Genomic DNA, 16279 nt, shown 5'->3' with positions numbered 1-16279 from the left:
ATTATAAAGGCCCAAATATACTATTCCCTCCAAATCGCGTTTAAGTCTTGTTTGAATTTGAAAAACCTCAAAAGATCCATCCAGAAAACAAAAAAAACCCCAAAAAAAACAAACATATTTGTTGTTTGTCAGAAATTATTAAAACAACGCAGACATCGCGCGCTCTTCTCACCTCTTTCTTCTTCTTCTTCTTCCCTCTTCTCCAATTCTAGGGTCTCAAAATCGAACATTCCAATCTTTACTAATTGACCATCAGATCTTTAAACCCTAGACTTCATCACCCGAACCCTCGGTCTCCTTTTTGAGTATTTTCCCTCGAGGATTCAGAGAATCTGTAATCACCATTTTCTGGGGTTTATCTCCAATTTCTCGAAATTTCGCGGCTTTTGTTTTGTGTCAAATCTTCGTGGGTAAATTTCTAGGTTTGCTTTCGAGGTTTTTAATTGAGCCGCCATGGAAGAACACGACGCTGTTTCTGGAGGGTGTTCTCCGATTCCCAGATCCGACTTAAAGGTAACTTCTTTACTTCTTCTTCTTCTCTGGGGTTCGTTGAATTTATGTGATATATTTTTTCTTTCAATTTCTCGATCTAATTATACATTGCTTTACTTTTTCAATTTCTGGGATTTTAGATCGGCGGCAATGAATTGGATGAAAGACAGGAGTTGAGTAAAATTGAACCTGTTACACCAACTCTAAATTCAGGTAATTTTACTGTTACTACTCGAACCAATTTCACTCAGTTTGAATTGAGTTTGAAGTTTAGAACAAGGCATAGAATATGTAACCTAAACTCTGAATCACTTTTACCTCTAATAGCCCTTGAAATGTATTTTGAAGTACAGGTAACACTGTTCATGGTTCTAAAGACGTTGAAAAAGCCAATGGCATGTCTCAAGTTGGTAAAGTTTCAGAGAGTTTTGTTACAGAAGGGAAGAATATTAAGACTGAACTGTTGGTGGGTCAAGAGGTTAAGTCTTCTTCCAGTAAGCTTGTTCTCAACACTGATGTTGATTGTGATAAGCGAGCTTTGCTTAAGAGATGTGATAATGCGGATGCTGTTTCCAGCTGCTTGAATGATGATTTAACTTCGGTTTGCTCCTCTAGGATAAGCCAGAAAACTAGTTCAATGGATGTTTATTCAGAGTGTGGGAGTTCCAATGGTTCTGTAGCCAAAAGAGATCCAATGAAGGTTTGGACAGAGATGAAACAGAACGGGTATCTCTCTAATCCGAATGGTGGGATTTCAACGACATCAAGTAGCTGTCTCATATCATCTTCTCATGGAGGGATACCGGCTCCAAAGAAACGTGGACGCAAAACCAAGATTAATAATGACGCTGCAGTGGCGAAGAAGAGAAAGATAGAAAGGAAGGAAGAAGTTGACAGGTTTGCTAGGCTTGCTGCTCCTAGCGGACTGCTTAACGAATTGAACCCTGGAATTATTAACCATGTGAGAAACAAAAAGCAAGTACTTTCCATTATCGAAAACATTGTCAAGTCTGAAAGAGATGCTGGAAACTATCATTCTACATTGAGGCATAGTAATAGTGCAGATGGGAGTCCTAGGAAAAACTTGGGAGATGCCTGCAGATCTGAATTTTACCAAGTATTCCAGTATGCCTTGCCTAAAGATATGTACTCTATGCGCTACTACGCCGAGAAATGCGCTGATGATGAGTTCAGTGAAGAAAACAATACAGTTAGGTCGAGGTTTCAGGTGGCAGGTAAGTTCTCAGAAAATGACAGTTCCTTGTCGAGTGAGGACGCATCAGATCTTAACAGTGCTAGTGTTCTCACTGTTAATGGTATGTTCTTTAATTCAATACACAATGTGCATGGTTTTATACTATCATATGTGGCTTAGATGGATTTTCATCTTTGATTTGCAGCGGCTACAGTAGCTTCTCAATGGTTGGAATTGCTTCATCAGGACATCAAAGGCCGTGTTTCTGGTAACCAAAACTCTTATATGGTCATTAATGCTACGAAAACTTTAGTACTTGATTGTTCATTAAATGTCCTTATTGTTCTTTTCAGCTCTTCGACGTAGCAGGAAGAGGGTTCGTGCAGTTGTCACGATAGAGTTACCTCACTTAATAAGGAAAGAGTTTCCAGCTGATCAAGAAAATGACCCAACTCTACTCCTTGGTGGGGCTTCGAAGGCTTCAACAGTCGATATCCATAAGAGCAGATGGATGACTCTGTTTAAGCAACTCGAACACAAGCTATCAGAAGAAGAGTCACAATTGGTAAATATAGTTAAGATATCTTTACCACGCATCTTACCTTTTTTTTTAATTTGCATCTGATATGGAGTTTGTGGACTCTGCAAATATTCAGGAAAGCTGGTTAAACCAAGTGAGATATATGCAATCACATTGTGATGAAGGTCTGCAACACTTGAGCTTGAGTTCTGGTCAGAATTTCTTACAGTTAGGGATGCCATTGGACTCTAGGTATGTCCATTTCACTACCTATTCGTCTCATTACCAGTTGAATATGTTTCCCCAATCCAAGTTTTTTAGTTACCTGCTGTCCAAATTGTGTTGCAGAGCTGCAAACGCGCTGATCTCAGATAAGGATTTAGTCATTAAAGCAGCTGCAGCCTCTATATACTCGACCTGCAGTTTTCTAGAGGAGAACATAACCTGTAGCTGAATTCCTTAAAACTTCTGACCAGGATCTGATTTAAGCTTTTTAGTTGAAAACTTTTTCTCAGTTACTTTAGTGTAAACTTTCATAGCAGAGTTTTTCTTTGTAATATCCATTTGTAACACTAGGAGCTTTTACTTTTCCTGTTTCCTTTTATAGATTCATTTTTCAGCCATTTGTTTTACAGTAAGAACCTTGGTATGCTAAATTAGTTAAGATCTGATAGTTTATAAACATCTCTTCTTGAATAAGGAAGTAATCTTGAGACAACAGTGTATTGTATTATGATCCTAATATGTTCTGGCTATTCAAAGTTTGGATATTTCACTAAGACTGATTTCCTCAAACCTCTTACATGGAGTAACTACTACATTTTACAATATGTAACAGTGATCTGGATCTGTAGACAAGTTTTTTTGGGTTCTTACATAGCGAACCTAGGAGCAGAAACTGGTGTCATCATGTTGTAAACAAGGTTGGTTTGTTTAGAGCCAGTTAGAGACCATCTTGTTTGGTGTTGCTTTAGCTGATGGATCTTCTGGAGCTTTAGCCAATGAACGATACTGAAGCTTCACACTCTCTGCGTTGTCCAGTGTTTTCACCACATACCTGCAATATAGTTTTATGTAGCAAATGAGCTCTGAAGTTACAGAAAATTTATACAAAAGTTGGTATAGATATTTGCTCAAGGTTATTAAGGTGATGTCTTTAAAGTTTGCAGTGAGAAAGAATCTAAACTTAGTGAATCAAAGAAAGAAATGAGACTTTACCAGCCATTTAAGCATTGAGTAGTCACAACAGCTTCCCGGCCAACAAAACGAGGTGGTGTCCTCTTATTTCCCTGATTTCACGTTTTACTCCAACGGTTAGCAACTCTCACAATCTTCCATTATAAGAACATACCTACGATACAGAAAACAATGCAGGGGAAAAGAAGAAAGGACTGACCTTTATTATAACTCGATCTGCCACAGCAAATGGGAAATGGTTACTTTTGTTTCTTGAACGACCTGAATGATTCGTGACACCAAATGCGCGTCTCTCCTGTGTATATGGAAAAGGAACCTCTTGTTTGAAACATAAACAAATGTGAGAGGTCATATGTATAGTAGTATTGAATTTACTTGATCAAATCCTTCTCGTTTTCTCTTAGATGGATGGTTTGACTGTGAATTCTCTTCTCGGCAGAATGCTTGTACCGCAACTCGTAAAGCTGCGAAAACATCGAGAGAAAATAATGACAAGGAGTTCTCTCAGACAATACCAAATACAAAAATCAAGAACACAAGTAATTCACTGACTGAGATTTGGGGTTATCGAGTCTTCTGAGACTGGTTGTGAACATGTGCAACAAGCTTTCTAAGAACACGACGGAAAATAGATTCCATAAGCAAAAGAAATGAGCCAAAAGCAAGAGAAAAAGAAGAGCTTGTGCTAGCAAAACTTTGTACCATCTGTTTAACTTGTTCTATCCCTCCAGCTCCAAAAGTGTGTCCGCAAGGTAAAATCATAGCATCAGCCATCAAAGAGCCTCTACAATTGTGCAAAGAGAATCACATTTAACACAATATAGGCTATAGATTAAACGGAACCATATATATCACTATACCAAGATTCAGAAAGTGCTACATCTATGCTCATTAATGGATAATTCAAGAACTAAACGAATTTCAAGAGTTTAGAACAGAATCATATAAGCTCAATACCGACCTTAAGACCACCAAAAAACCCCGTAAAAACCAAGCCAAAACAAAAAGAACATACGTTGTAGGATCAGACAAAATGGTTCTCAATGACTCGATCGAATTGCTCGAAGAAGAAGAAAGGTCTCTTCTGCCACTGAAATCACACCCATTATCCGCAGCGATTGATGATTCCTCATTCCTAGAAACAAAACTCGCTTCCACTGTCTTAAAATGCTGGGAATAGTAAGCTGCGTTGTCTTGTCCAACCACTATCACTGCATTACCATTTTAGTCCACTGCCTCAATACTCCAAAAGTAGAAACTTTTCAAAACTAGAATTCCCAAAAAAACATAAACTTTGTGTGATTCTCATACCAGCTCCTGCAGATACAGAATCTTCACCAGCGTCTTTGTTCATGCCGATGTCACCTTCGTTTCCGTCTAAGTCATCATCCTCGTCTTCTTCTTCCACGTCAACGTCATCCTCGCCGTCGGATCCACCACTGTCGTTAGGGTTTCCGATAATGGGTTTCTCCGAGTAGAAATTCTGACGGAACTCGAGATGAGGATGTGGATTAGCTGCGGCGGCTGCTGCTGCTGCTGCCGCGAAATACCGGTGGTCGCCGATAAAGGCAGCGAATTCACGGGTTTTAGGATCCTGTTCGCCGACCCGAAAACGTAACGGGTCAGCATCTTGGACAATCATCGGCTGCGCGTTGAACGGCGCCGGAGATAGACCTTTGCCGGACATGGAATTGAACGATCGAAAATGACTAAAACCCCTAAGAATTAAACGAAAATTGAAGATAATTGAGCATGTAAGAAAGGGAAATCAGGGTTCGGTTTAGTTTCGTGAAGCAAAGAAGGAATCTTTAAGAAGAGAGATGAGTGATGAGAGGAAAAGTTTTCATTTCCAGCGATCAAATGAAAAAGACTAAAGAGGAAGAAGAAGAAGGGAAGGAGAAATGGCGTCGTTTGGAGAGAAGATAAACGAAGTAAGAAACGGTGACGTATCAACCGCAACAGACGTCAGGCTCAGATTCTAGGGCCCATGGATCAGAAAGTAAAGTGTGCAGAACTGGATTATGAAAAGAAGTCAACGGAATCTATCTCTTTACTGTTGTTTTGTTTTTTGTTTGTCCGAAAATAATTACCGGTTTTTGTTGTCTGAAAATTATTCATTGTCTACATTAGAATACTATACAACTGCTGTCGTAAAGTGTAATTGACTAATTGATATCATCATATAATATTATGGATTTAGATTGAAACTTGTCAATTGTCATTAAGCCGCAGATTACATTCTGCATCATTGTGCGTTCAATAATTAGTCTCTGGTTGATTGAATAATACTTAGAAGAAATATCACATTATTAGGATCGTGTTACAATGAGAGGATCCTTGCAAAAAGAGTAGAGGTACAACGGTACAAGGAATCAAACGATTCAAACCACTAATGAGATCATTACAAACAGACTACATTTATCATACCAAAAAAACAAACAAACTACATTTTCGTAATTCATTCTGGAGACTGCTCTCTCTGTTCTTTGATGTTCTTGAAGATCTTAGAACTCTTGTCAAAAATCTTTGCTCTTCTGTTATAATCTTTAGGGTCCTTCCCATCATCAGCCCCCATGATAGCTTCCTTCTCAAGGTAATCAACAGGAGCCTGATCTCTCTGTTCATTTAAGTTCTTGAAGATCTTAGAACTCTTGTCAAAAATCTTTGCTCTTCTATTGTAATCTCTAGGATCTCTCCCATCATCATTCCCCATAATAGCTTCTTTCTCAAGGCACTCCAAGAGCTCCCATACTCCTCTGTTTACTTCTCCACCACATATCCCTCTTCTCTGAGTCAATTCCTCCTCTTCCTCCGGCGTAATTGGCTCCATTGCCGCAGCATAATCCGATCCTGAAGCCACGCATCTAGCAGCAGCAACCCACCTCTCCTTCTTGACTTTAAGGCTCAGCTTTGTTTGTGGAATTGCCGTGACTGGAGATGAGGTTTTATATATCCTCTGAGATGGGTTGGTGATGATCTTTGTGCAGGTTTGAGAGATAGCTTCCATTGTTTTGTCTGGTAGAGTTTTGTTGGGTCTCTCGGTGGGTTTATATAAGGTTTGGGTAATGTGATCCATTGGCACACGTCATTCATCATACGTGTGGGAATGGCGATGAGTAAGAGAGTTTTCGAGATTCCCCAAGCTGGTTCTTGTGCCACGTGTCTCGAGACTCTTTCACCGACCTACTTTGACTCTCTTTTCGGCTTTATCCAAGCTTTTTGTTTAGCATAGTAAAGCTTACTGTTCTAAATCAGACACGTTTGTTTAGATCTAGAACTTTTCTGAAAGATATTTTCTGTAGTATGAACCAGGCCAAATCGGATCCAACAAAAGTTAATAATTCAAATCTACTCGGATTAGTTTGATTTCTCACATATGACTTCAGATCAAAGTAAATCTAAATGAACACAACTTGCATTGATTATCTAGCTTGAATTACCTAGTATTTGTAATCTCGCATTCAATATATGCTAATTTCTGTGACAAGTTTATCTAAAACCTGCCTGATAAGAGCATTCACTGTAAGGAACAACACATTGAGTAGCAAATGGAACATCTGAAAAGTCTACAAACTGCAAAGTAAAACGAACAAGAAGATAACAAATATTGCTAGGGACTTGACTAGATGAAAATTCCCAAAATATGTTTTTCGATTTCAGATGTGCAAAAACCCTCTTCACAGCCTTTGTGAGGATCACATCGTTGAAATGTTGGAACACAAAAGGCGTGTGGAAGACTTGAATTCTAGTTTCCACCTTCATTGATAAACCCTTCTTTGCGGCCTTCAAAGCCAGGACGCAGGAGCTTTTTCTCTCTCTTGGCGATTTTGCGCATCTTATTCTGTTCAATCCTATCGGCAATATTCCCTGATCTCTTTTGCTGCTTCTCCACCTTGAACTTTTGTTGCCCTTCAATTCTCTCTTTCCACTTCTCTGCGTTCTTCTCTTGCCTCTTTTTGTCTTTGTGGATGCTTTGCTTCAATAGCTTTGGGTCATCATGAACCTTGATACCAGCTGCTCTGCTTGTAGCTGCCTTCCATGAGTGCTTCTTTGCAATTACATCACCTTTTTCTGGATCCTTCTTTGCAGCCTCTAACTTCATAGCCCTTTCAAGTTCTCTTGCCTTTGAAAGCCTTCGTTTCTTTTTCTCTTTTCCGTGTTCTTCATCGTCATCAATCTTGACATAACCAAATGTAAGGTCCTTAGCAGCCTCCTCCACATCCAACTTACCCTTACCTTTATCTGCTGACTTAATCTCCTCCACAGTCTTCTCCTCAGAAACTGTATCCCTCTTTCTCTTATTTGGCAGATTCTTCTTCCTTCTTTCATTGCTTCTTGGTCTATCTGAACCTCCACGACCACCTTTGAGCTCATCAATTTTGCGGTGGAGGCGTTCCCTTAGCTCTTCGTACGTAACAGATCGATCATCCTTTTGTCTGTTATTATCTGTTTCCTCCTTACTGTCATCATCATTTAGTCTGTTGTTATCTGTTTCCTTCTTACTGTCATCATCAGGAAGCTCAGTACCTGATTTTTCCTGCTCTAGCTTCTGCTCCCGTAAATCCGCGTGTTTCTTCTTAAGCTTCTGCTTCTGTGAAGCCAATCTTTCCTTCTCTATCTTCTCCTTCAGTAAATCGAGAGTCGTCAAAGCAGACTTCTCTGGGTCCAACTTATCTCTCTTCGCCTTCTTTAGGTTGTCATTTGTTTTTTTCTTGGCTCTAGCTTTTTGAGCCTTGCTAAGACCTGGATACCATTTCCTTTCTGTCTCATCAGGTAAGTAGAATCTAGCAGGCGTGAGCTCTATCAACTTATCGAAAAATTCAGTATGCTGATGAGTCTTGAAATCCATTTCAGAAACATGTTTACCCTTTTTCTTTGTCATCTACAACAATAACCAAAACCAATCACAATCAGAAAAAAGCCCTTTTGGAGAAATGACAAATAATAAACTAAGGACTCATAGTCCAAGTTTCATAAAAACTATAGAATCAAGACTTACAATGGCAGATTAACAAAATATTAGATGATAAAAAGTTAACAGTGGAAATCAAAACTTACATCAGTCCCACGAGTTTTAGTCATTGCTCTCCACAGAGGAGATTAGTCCAAAAGTCGTAAACCTCAAGACAATCTGCAGCAATAAAACAAGGATATATTAGTAACTGTGAAAGACTACAGATATCATAAGACATGTATTTCGATATACATTATACATAGCTATAACTAAGCTGGTACAAATACATTCAGAATTTCCTGCATCTTGTCAGAATCGAGCAAGTCACTGAATCACATCAAGTGACACCAAGTTTACTCGTTTGCTAGATAGATACAGAACTAAAGAAGATGACTTTGTAGACACCATTAATCCATAAAAACAAAATTCCAAGTTGTGTAATTGAGCAAATATCCTTATTCATTATCCAGAAGAGAAACAGAAACCTTAGTATAATACAACAAGTTTCCCCAGTATAACAAGCTCAGGATGAATAAAGAGGATAAGAAGCAAACATAAACAAGCCAAAGAAACAAATCTTATCCTACAAAGAATAGAAGAACCCTAAAGCAAACAAGGATGAATCGTAGAAACAAATAAAAGTTGAAGTTTCTACATATCAGTTCAGGAATCATTATAACTCAGAACTCATTATCTTAAGTGATAAACAATTCTGACTCTATAATCAATTTTTTTAAGCTACAAGCACAAACCCAGATGGAAAGAGAGCGAATTGATGGAATAAAAGAAAGACAATCGAAGGAAAATCTCACCGGTAGCGACGATGGCGAATCAACGGCGTTGAGAGAAGAAAAAAGACAGAGAGACGAAGATGAAGAGGTTCCGTGAAAGTGGTTAGGGTTTGAATGGTTTTGTTATTTCTCAATTTTTATAAGGGTATTTATGTAAAACCGCGTTATCTCAACTTCTCCTCCAGCGTCGCAAAAACGGTTCGGTTTAATGGGATTTAAAAGAGGTTAACCGGAAATCGAATCGTACCGAGAGTTTTTCACGAATATGTTGTGACTTGTGAGGAGGAAAACAACCACTTACACGTTTCCACGTGGCATATTCCCCTTCACTCCGCCTCAGGATATTTTCAATTTTCAAAATATACAAAACGGTGTCGCTTTTCTGTGCGTTTTGTGAGTAATAAAGCTTGACCGGAGTGTCTTGTCTCTGCTGCTTCAATCGCCGGCGAACGATGGCGGTCTCAGCTTTCCGTGGCACGCGGTTACCGTTATTTCACCATTCTCAGGTTTACTTGTTTTCTCTTCTCTTTCCTTCAGTAAAGTCGTTTCCTTGATCTGCTCTTTATGGCTTAGCTACCAAAATTTGCAAAGGTCCTTTACTCGCTGCTCAATCTCGATAGCTTCATTTTTCAGTTTCCCGTCGCGAGAACTGTGTCAGGAACGTCTAAGAAGATGATCGGAGCCAGGAATTTCAAGGGTTTTGTTCTTACAGCCCAGTATTCGCAAACTCAGGACCTTTTCACTTCTCGTCTTCAAAGTACAGAAATTTCCTTCTTCTTGTAAACTCAATCTCATTGTATACATCTATGATTCTGAATTGTATCTCGTTAGGGTATTCTTTGTTGCTTATTGGATTTATTTTGTAAAAATCTACATATTGGATGACAGTTTATTGATCCATTTACTTGTTTACATGGCTTTTGATGCAGGCCAGATAGAGAAATTGCCCAAATTGGTTGAGGATATAGTTCAGACATCGATAAACACAGGTCCACGAGGTGTGACACGCCTTGTCCAAGGTGTTCAAGCCTTTGTAGGGGTTGGAGGAGAGTGGCTAAATGATTTATCTAAGGTGGCTGAAATTATCTTTTTGCTTATGATGTCAAACTATCTTTGATTGCTAACTACTCTCTCACTCGCTGCAGTCTACAAGCGCGTCTGGTGGATTACCAAGTGAATTGCAGCTTGGTCTACTGTCTCCTCTATATTTGAGGAAACTCTTTGAACGCATGGGAGCTACTTACATTAAGCTGGGCCAGGTAAATCATGTTGCTAAATGTAGAGCATATTGTATCCTCTGATGATATCATGTAAATATCTAGAACCATGTGAACTGTGTATGTCTAAAGTAAGCTTAGTTATCATATTTTGTTGCTTCTCTATATATTTCCTATTCTATCCATTTAACAATACTTGTAATGTATCTTTGAATTTGTAGTTTATAGCATCTGCGCCAACTTTGTTCCCACCAGAATATGTCAAAGAATTTCAGAACTGCTTTGACAAAGCTCCTCCTGTGCCATTTGAAGAAATTCGTAAAATCTTGCAAGAGGAGCTTGGGAGACCCATTGAAAGTGTATACGAATATGTTGACCCTACGCCAATTGCATCAGCCTCAATAGCACAAGTGTGTTCTTCTACTTGTACTTCAATGATCAAAATTCATTTTGTTCATGTACTCTTCTTCTGCTTAAGGGAATCATCATGACCAGGTCCATGGTGCAAGGCTTCGAGGCTCCCAAGAGGATGTTGTGATTAAAGTCTTGAAGCCTGGGATAGAAGATTTCTTAGTGGCAGATTTGAACTTTATCTACGTTGTTTCCCGTATATTTGAGTTCCTTAGTCCTGAGTTTAGCCGTACTTCACTGGTAATCTCCTCTGTATTTGATTTGCAGTCGCTCTTAAGATACTCTCTAAACAATATTATCCTATGGATAGGTTGGAATTGTCAAAGATATTCGTGAGTCAATGCTTGAAGAAGTAGATTTCAATAAGGAGGCTCAAAACATTGAGTCATTTAAGAGATATCTTGAAACCATGGGGTTGACAGGGCAAGCTACTGCTCCAAGAGTATATAAGTACTGCAGCAGCCGGCGGGTACTTACAATGGAGAGGCTATATGGAGTTCCTCTGACTGATCTGGACTCTATAAGATCACTTGTTTCCAGTCCCGAAAACAGCCTTATTACCGCGCTTAATGTGTGGTAAGATCTTTGAAATTCAATATTATGATTAAGATTGTTCTCCCTCCTAAATGTAGCTGTTAGTAAAATGAATCTTCATGTGATGTAACTTGCAGGTTTGGAAGCTTACTTGCTTGTGAAAGCTTCCATGCTGATGTACATGCAGGAAACTTATGGCTGTTGCGTGATGGCCGGATTGGGTTTCTTGATTTTGGTAAATCATACTCTCTCAAGCCTAATTAGTGCAACATTTCTTGCCTACTTACCTCTGACTCATCTATTAATACAGAAAAATGCAGTCTTTTTCCATAAATACTCTTCCTTTTTATTGGTAATTTTTTGTGTATTCAAGTAAGTATCCACATTTTTTTCAGGCATTGTTGGTCGGATATCCCCCAAAACATGGGCTGCTATGGAAGTATTTTTAGCGTCTATTGCAACTGAAGAATATGAATCCATGGCCTCAGCTTTGATTCAAATGGGCGCCACAAACAGAGATGTTGATGGCAAAGCTTTTGCAAAAGACTTGGAAAAGATGTTCTCATCTATCCAGGCAAGAAATTTTACTCTTTACTGACTATGATGGCTCTCTGTAACCAGCTACATCTGTTCAGAGGAACCAGCTTGATTTGCTTTCCGAACTGTAGTGCAAAACAACTACAACAACTTTGGCTAATCTTATAGAGAAAAGTGAATCTCTTCTTGCAGGAACTAGATACAGAGATAGTAGTGGCTACAGCTCGTGGAACAAATTCAGACACTACTGCTGTTGCTGCTAACGTAGTTATGGATGAGAGACAGATGAATGCTCTTTTCCTCGACCTGGTAAGCAGTTAGACGTAATTTCTTAAGGATTTTTTTTTGGTTTGAAAGTTGTTAAGAGGATATAGAAGTTGCATTGAGTTAAGATAAACCCCAGGATTTGAGCTTTCAGCAGTTGAAAATAAGTTCACTTTCTTATAGGTGCGTGTTAGCGAATCATATGGTCTTAAGTTCCCGAGAGAGTTTGCACTTCTGTTGAAGCAACTTCTGTACTTCGATCGATACACAAGACTATTAGCCCCAAACCTGAACATGCTGCAGGATCAGCGGATCTCTATCGCGTCCAACAAGAGGACGAATGGATACAAGGACAGCTTCAACTAAGTTTATGCAAATATACTTCACTAAACCTATTCAAACTTTTTATTTATTTACAAGTGGTAATGTTATAGTAGATTATCAAGCCAAGAACGATGATGAATTCAATCTTGTTACAAACATATCATGACTATATACAACAGATGAACTATATCTTCTTCTATTTTTTTGTATAATTTTTCACAAGTGTCATGGTTTCTACTTTAAACAAAAGTGCAGAGACAAATCTTTTACCTATACACAGAAGTGAAATAAAGAATGGCAAACAATGGCAAAACTTTCCATCTCAGATTCTCAGAAGTTCATAGTTCTCGTTGCTTCATCTGAAGCAGAGATCTATATAGAAGGAGGACGCTGTGAAACTTTAAAGACTTGGCTTACAGTAGAATATCCCATTAGTCGGTGAAGCGGAGAGCCTCTAGCCACAGGTAGCTCCTCATCCTGAACAGAGGATCTCAGCTTTTCAGGTTTGGAGGGAGCTTTGTCTATGGGAGACTCTGATGTTGAATTGCTATTCCTATTAGCATTTATGTCATGTGTTACTGCAGGAACTAAATGATTTCTGGACTGAAGTGAGAATCTGAGAACAGTGGTGCAAGTGCCGCATCTGAGAAGATGATGTTTCCTCTTGAAAATGAGAAAGTCTACAGGAAGCTGCAGGTTTTCTGAGCAACTGTAACAGCTAACAAAAGGTGCCCCACCAGCTGTTGGACGGACATGACGCTTGGCCACACGTTGTCTCTCTCTTAGACGACGGGTCTGTAACTCATGGTGGTGGCCAGCATGTCTATTACGCTGATGATCCTCCACGTCTGAGACTATCTCACGCCTCCATCTCGGATGATACTCAGGTTGTTCCATTGGTCTCTGTGGACTTGCAGAATATGAACTGTAAGAATTATGAAGCTGACCTGAATACCAACCGCCATGGTTTCTTCCCATTTCACCTGAGATCCTACTTCCTTGGCCCTGACCTCTTGCCCTTGGGTTGTTGTGATACATATAGTCAACAAAATCGTGGTTCATGCCTCCAGCGTATGAAGGCATTTGAAGTGAGTGTGCACGGGGATAGCGATCAAACTCATCATGTGACGGATGGGAAGGGCTTCCACGTGTGTATGATTCTCTCGGATAGAAAGGCATGTCAGGCCGAAGTTGTTCTGTCACATGTCTCCTCCCTTGTCTGCCAAGGCGCCCTCCTGGTCCCTCTAGCTGTAGAGACCTGTTCTGATGCCGCTCGTTGTATGTGGTAATCCCATTGCGCCTATTCTCAGAGAAAGGGGAGGAGGAACTAGCGCCTTGCTCCTTATACCCAGGGTATCTATGCATCTCAAATTTGCCTGATCTTATTTTCTGAAGAGCATTCCATTGTTCGTCATCATCGAGAAGTTGGCCTTCCCTTTCGTCAGAGGAAGACTCACTCCCATCATAAGCAGAAGAAGTCTTGTTTGCAGGATAATCAAGTTGGCTTTGCTTCTCTTCAACAGGGGAAGCATCAGGTGAGATCTCAGCATTGCCAGATGAATTACTCGCTCTTGCAGCCACCACATCATAAGCAGAAGGAGTCTTGTTTGCAAGAATGTCAAGTTGGCTTTGCTTCTCTTCTACGGGGGAAGCATCCGGTGAAATCTCAGAGTTACCGGATGGATTACTCGCTCTTGCAGCCACCACATGATCAACGCTCAAGCTTCCAGAGCTAGATCCAGATCCTGCAGCTTCTGCTACGGTGTTCATCATATGAGACTCCAATCTGGAGTTGTCTTCTCTTTCATTCTTCTCAGAATCACCAAGTGAACATTCCTGCTCTTGAATTTCATTTGTCCCATCTCCATTAGATAACTCTAAGTCATCAAGCTCCTTCTCCGTAGACTCCATGGATGCATTCCTACCTTTCTCATACTCTTGGTCCACGGAACGACCTGGAGATGACGGCAGAACCGTGTCCTGCCCCGAGCTGCTGGACACATTGTTGGTTTCAGGTACGCTTTGCGGCTCATTGGCTTGAGCCCTCTCTGTCTCTCCTGCACTTGGTGTACTGCTTGGAGCAATGTTCCGCCTTTTCGCTGAATCAAAGAAGCAACAACCAAATTTAATAATGAAAGAGATCATGCCACAAAACACAACTGGTTTGAGCTCAGACATCCAAACAGATGGACAACCAGGAGTAGAACAAAGCCAGATTCAGGGACAGAGTTCACATTATAATCAGAGGCAAAATCGAAATGGAAAGAAAGTTACCTTGAAGAATGGCGGAACAACCACCGCACTGATAAACAGGAACATCTTCGTCTTCCTGTAGAATCTTCAAGCACTTGGGACACCTCACCAACCGAATTTTCTGACCCGTCTGGCTCGCCATTGTTGGTACCAAATTTCAAAGACTTAACTCTACTTTTGTTATTTTTGGGTTATAACTCTACCTCATTAGTTAGAGAATCATCATCAACAGAACCCAGAACCCTAATAAACAGAGAGAGAGAGAGGAACCAAAGTAAAAGATTGAAACTTTGTGAAGTTCTTTAAAAGAAAATGGGAGAGGAGACCAGAGGAAGAAGGTCAACGCGGTGTGACTTTTAAGGAGGAGAAATGGTATAACCCGGGTCTGGTCTGAGAGCTGGTTACGGATCCGGGTAGAGATGAAAAATGGCGAGAAGGAAAAGATTACATGATTCAAGAAGCCATGAAAATTGTGTAAGATCCTCCACAGAAGAATCAAAGTAAAACTCTTTGCAGAGAGTTATTATAACTCGAGGGATTGTGGAAGAATAAACCCAGAAGTTGAAGATTTTATAGAGAGAGAGAGAAAGAATGAGATAGAAATAGAGAGGAGAATTTCTTGTCGTGGGGGCGAAGTAGAAGAAGAAGAAGAAGAATTGAGAGAACAGAGACAAAAAAACAAAAACAAATCGTTGGACAGACAGTTTTTTTTTTTTTTTTACTATGGTTTCTCTCTTTTCTTGTTTTTTTCCTCTGAGAAAAGTCTCTCTTTTTCCGTGTCTAAAAAGTTTTTTCTTTTTAATATCTCTTTGAGGAATTTTTTGGTATCTTTTTTCATTCTTGCAAGTCAATTAGAACATCAACGACTCGTTCTCTAATCACTATTCTTTCTTAAACAAAACCCAGTCTGTTGTTGATCTTTTCAATAAACAATATTGGCCCAATTTTTTTCTAAAGAAAGCATCTGCAACAGAGCTTTGTTAGAAGAATTAAGTAGAGGAAGATAAGAGAAAGAGTAAATTGGGTTCAGCTAAATAAAAATTTGGATAAAGAGTTATAAATGGAATGGTGTTGTTAATGTCGGCGCCTGTTTCATTTATTTTGGATAGAGAAATTTTAGCCCCACTACTACTTCCATTTTTCTCATTTATTGATCCCAGTCCTTTTTTTCTTACTTTTTACCATTACCTTCTTAAATATTTCCTAACATTCGAAGTTTGAATATTCCGGTAAATGACTAAATGTTGCCAAGGGAAATTAAATTACCGTGAATGTTGAAATGAATTGGGTTCCACATATTTATTTCTAGGACCTGACAAAAAGCATAATGATCATATGTTTTTCGTATATATATTTATATCACTGGTCGAATTTAACGAACTTTTCATTTTTCTAATGAGAATTCACTAGCCGTGTGAGTGTTTTCAATCACTTTTATTTATAACCAGACAAGTTGAGTCTTTGGTTCATAACCTTTTTAGGTATGAAACCAGTTTTCAAATATAGCACCTACAAAGAATTTGAAATTGATAGCAACGTAACAAAATATTAATCTTCAAATTGGTTCATAAAGTTTTAGGGAACTTGTGA

The 16279-nt window shown here is 39.4% G+C and overlaps 6 protein-coding genes and 1 long non-coding RNA gene across 9 annotated transcripts; 3 read left to right on the top strand and 4 right to left on the bottom strand.

The window, feature by feature from the left end:
* The first annotated feature begins 78 nt into the window (after positions 1–78).
* On the top strand, positions 79–2885 carry AT5G05240 (cation-transporting ATPase). 2 transcript variants are annotated; one of them, NM_120606.4, is made up of 7 exons: positions 79–513; positions 633–705; positions 846–1808; positions 1893–1955; positions 2041–2252; positions 2344–2459; positions 2556–2885. In NM_120606.4, exons 1-7 carry the CDS (start codon positions 454–456, stop codon positions 2659–2661), a joined length of 1593 nt encoding a protein of 530 aa, NP_196143.2. In that variant the 5' UTR covers positions 79–453; the 3' UTR covers positions 2662–2885. The 2 variants fall into 2 exon arrangements, with proteins under 2 accessions (NP_196143.2, NP_001331575.1); NM_001342805.1 differs by lacking the exons at positions 79–513; positions 633–705 and having other exon boundaries at positions 754–1808; positions 2556–2870.
* AT5G05230 (RING/U-box superfamily protein) lies at positions 2876–5386 on the bottom strand. The gene is made up of 8 exons (NM_120605.4): positions 4716–5386; positions 4420–4615; positions 4107–4188; positions 3957–4014; positions 3780–3868; positions 3604–3699; positions 3426–3496; positions 2876–3264 (listed from the first exon to the last, which is right to left on the bottom strand). Exons 1-8 carry the CDS (start codon positions 5089–5091, stop codon positions 3141–3143), a joined length of 1092 nt encoding a protein of 363 aa, NP_196142.3. The 5' UTR covers positions 5092–5386; the 3' UTR covers positions 2876–3140.
* A 275-nt stretch (positions 5387–5661) lies between these two features.
* On the bottom strand, positions 5662–6433 carry AT5G05220 (uncharacterized protein). The gene has a single exon (NM_120604.3). The coding sequence runs from the start codon at positions 6409–6411 to the stop codon at positions 5863–5865; it is 549 nt and encodes a 182-aa protein (NP_568151.1). The 5' UTR covers positions 6412–6433; the 3' UTR covers positions 5662–5862.
* A 390-nt stretch (positions 6434–6823) lies between these two features.
* On the bottom strand, positions 6824–9272 carry AT5G05210 (Surfeit locus protein 6). Of its 2 annotated transcripts, NM_120603.3 has the most exons (3): positions 9171–9272; positions 8463–8535; positions 6824–8286 (listed from the first exon to the last, which is right to left on the bottom strand). In NM_120603.3, exons 2-3 carry the CDS (start codon positions 8484–8486, stop codon positions 7150–7152), a joined length of 1161 nt encoding a protein of 386 aa, NP_196140.1. In that variant the 5' UTR covers positions 8487–8535; positions 9171–9272; the 3' UTR covers positions 6824–7149. The 2 variants fall into 2 exon arrangements, with proteins under 2 accessions (NP_196140.1, NP_001078531.1); NM_001085062.1 differs by having other exon boundaries at positions 6893–8535; positions 9171–9261.
* Positions 9273–9476: 204 nt separating this feature from the next.
* AT5G05200 (Protein kinase superfamily protein) lies at positions 9477–12677 on the top strand. The gene is made up of 11 exons (NM_120602.5): positions 9477–9655; positions 9783–9906; positions 10079–10221; positions 10295–10408; positions 10588–10776; positions 10862–11017; positions 11088–11353; positions 11449–11546; positions 11707–11885; positions 12041–12157; positions 12296–12677. The coding sequence occupies exons 1-11, from the start codon at positions 9602–9604 to the stop codon at positions 12476–12478; spliced, it is 1623 nt and encodes a 540-aa protein (NP_568150.1). The 5' UTR covers positions 9477–9601; the 3' UTR covers positions 12479–12677.
* Positions 12547–15466, bottom strand: AT5G05190 (hypothetical protein (DUF3133)). The gene is made up of 2 exons (NM_120601.5): positions 14711–15466; positions 12547–14535 (listed from the first exon to the last, which is right to left on the bottom strand). Exons 1-2 carry the CDS (start codon positions 14829–14831, stop codon positions 12809–12811), a joined length of 1848 nt encoding a protein of 615 aa, NP_196138.1. The 5' UTR covers positions 14832–15466; the 3' UTR covers positions 12547–12808.
* AT5G01005 lies at positions 13792–14161 on the top strand. Its single transcript, NR_142472.1, has 2 exons — positions 13792–14020; positions 14144–14161. It is a non-coding gene; the product is annotated as an other RNA (long non-coding RNA).
* Positions 15467–16279: the final 813 nt, after the last annotated feature.

This window comes from Arabidopsis thaliana, chromosome 5 (genome assembly GCF_000001735.4).
Source record: "Arabidopsis thaliana chromosome 5, partial sequence".
NCBI lineage: Eukaryota > Viridiplantae > Streptophyta > Magnoliopsida > Brassicales > Brassicaceae > Arabidopsis > Arabidopsis thaliana.
Note: the sequence above shows the minus strand (reverse complement) of the source record. Positions and strands in the feature narration are given on the sequence as shown.

What these genes read in the sequence shown, in the direction of transcription:
- AT5G05230 (NM_120605.4), bottom strand. Translation starts at nt 5,091, where the DNA reads ATGTCCGGCAAAGGTCTATCTCCGGCGCCGTTCAACGCGCAGCCGATG. An exon ending in ATTTTGTCTGATCCTACAAC is followed by an intron (nt 4,189 to 4,419) that starts GTATGTTCTTTT and finishes GCACAATTGTAG; the next exon opens with AGGCTCTTTGATGGCTGATG. An exon ending in CTCGATAACCCCAAATCTCA is followed by an intron (nt 3,869 to 3,956) that starts GTCAGTGAATTA and finishes ATGTTTTCGCAG; the next exon opens with CTTTACGAGTTGCGGTACAA.
- AT5G05200 (NM_120602.5), top strand. Translation starts at nt 9,602, where the DNA reads ATGGCGGTCTCAGCTTTCCGTGGCACGCGGTTACCGTTATTTCACCAT. An exon ending in CTTACATTAAGCTGGGCCAG is followed by an intron (nt 10,409 to 10,587) that starts GTAAATCATGTT and finishes TTGAATTTGTAG; the next exon opens with TTTATAGCATCTGCGCCAAC. An exon ending in ATGCTCTTTTCCTCGACCTG is followed by an intron (nt 12,158 to 12,295) that starts GTAAGCAGTTAG and finishes ACTTTCTTATAG; the next exon opens with GTGCGTGTTAGCGAATCATA.
- AT5G05210 (NM_120603.3), bottom strand. Translation starts at nt 8,486, where the DNA reads ATGACTAAAACTCGTGGGACTGAT. An exon ending in CTAAAACTCGTGGGACTGAT is followed by an intron (nt 8,287 to 8,462) that starts GTAAGTTTTGAT and finishes TTATTGTTGTAG; the next exon opens with ATGACAAAGAAAAAGGGTAA.
- AT5G05220 (NM_120604.3), bottom strand. Translation starts at nt 6,411, where the DNA reads ATGGAAGCTATCTCTCAAACCTGCACAAAGATCATCACCAACCCATCT.
- AT5G05190 (NM_120601.5), bottom strand. Translation starts at nt 14,831, where the DNA reads ATGGCGAGCCAGACGGGTCAGAAAATTCGGTTGGTGAGGTGTCCCAAG. An exon ending in TTGTTCCGCCATTCTTCAAG is followed by an intron (nt 14,536 to 14,710) that starts GTAACTTTCTTT and finishes TCTTTGATTCAG; the next exon opens with CGAAAAGGCGGAACATTGCT.
- AT5G05240 (NM_120606.4), top strand. Translation starts at nt 454, where the DNA reads ATGGAAGAACACGACGCTGTTTCTGGAGGGTGTTCTCCGATTCCCAGA. An exon ending in TTCCCAGATCCGACTTAAAG is followed by an intron (nt 514 to 632) that starts GTAACTTCTTTA and finishes CTGGGATTTTAG; the next exon opens with ATCGGCGGCAATGAATTGGA. An exon ending in CATCAAAGGCCGTGTTTCTG is followed by an intron (nt 1,956 to 2,040) that starts GTAACCAAAACT and finishes TGTTCTTTTCAG; the next exon opens with CTCTTCGACGTAGCAGGAAG.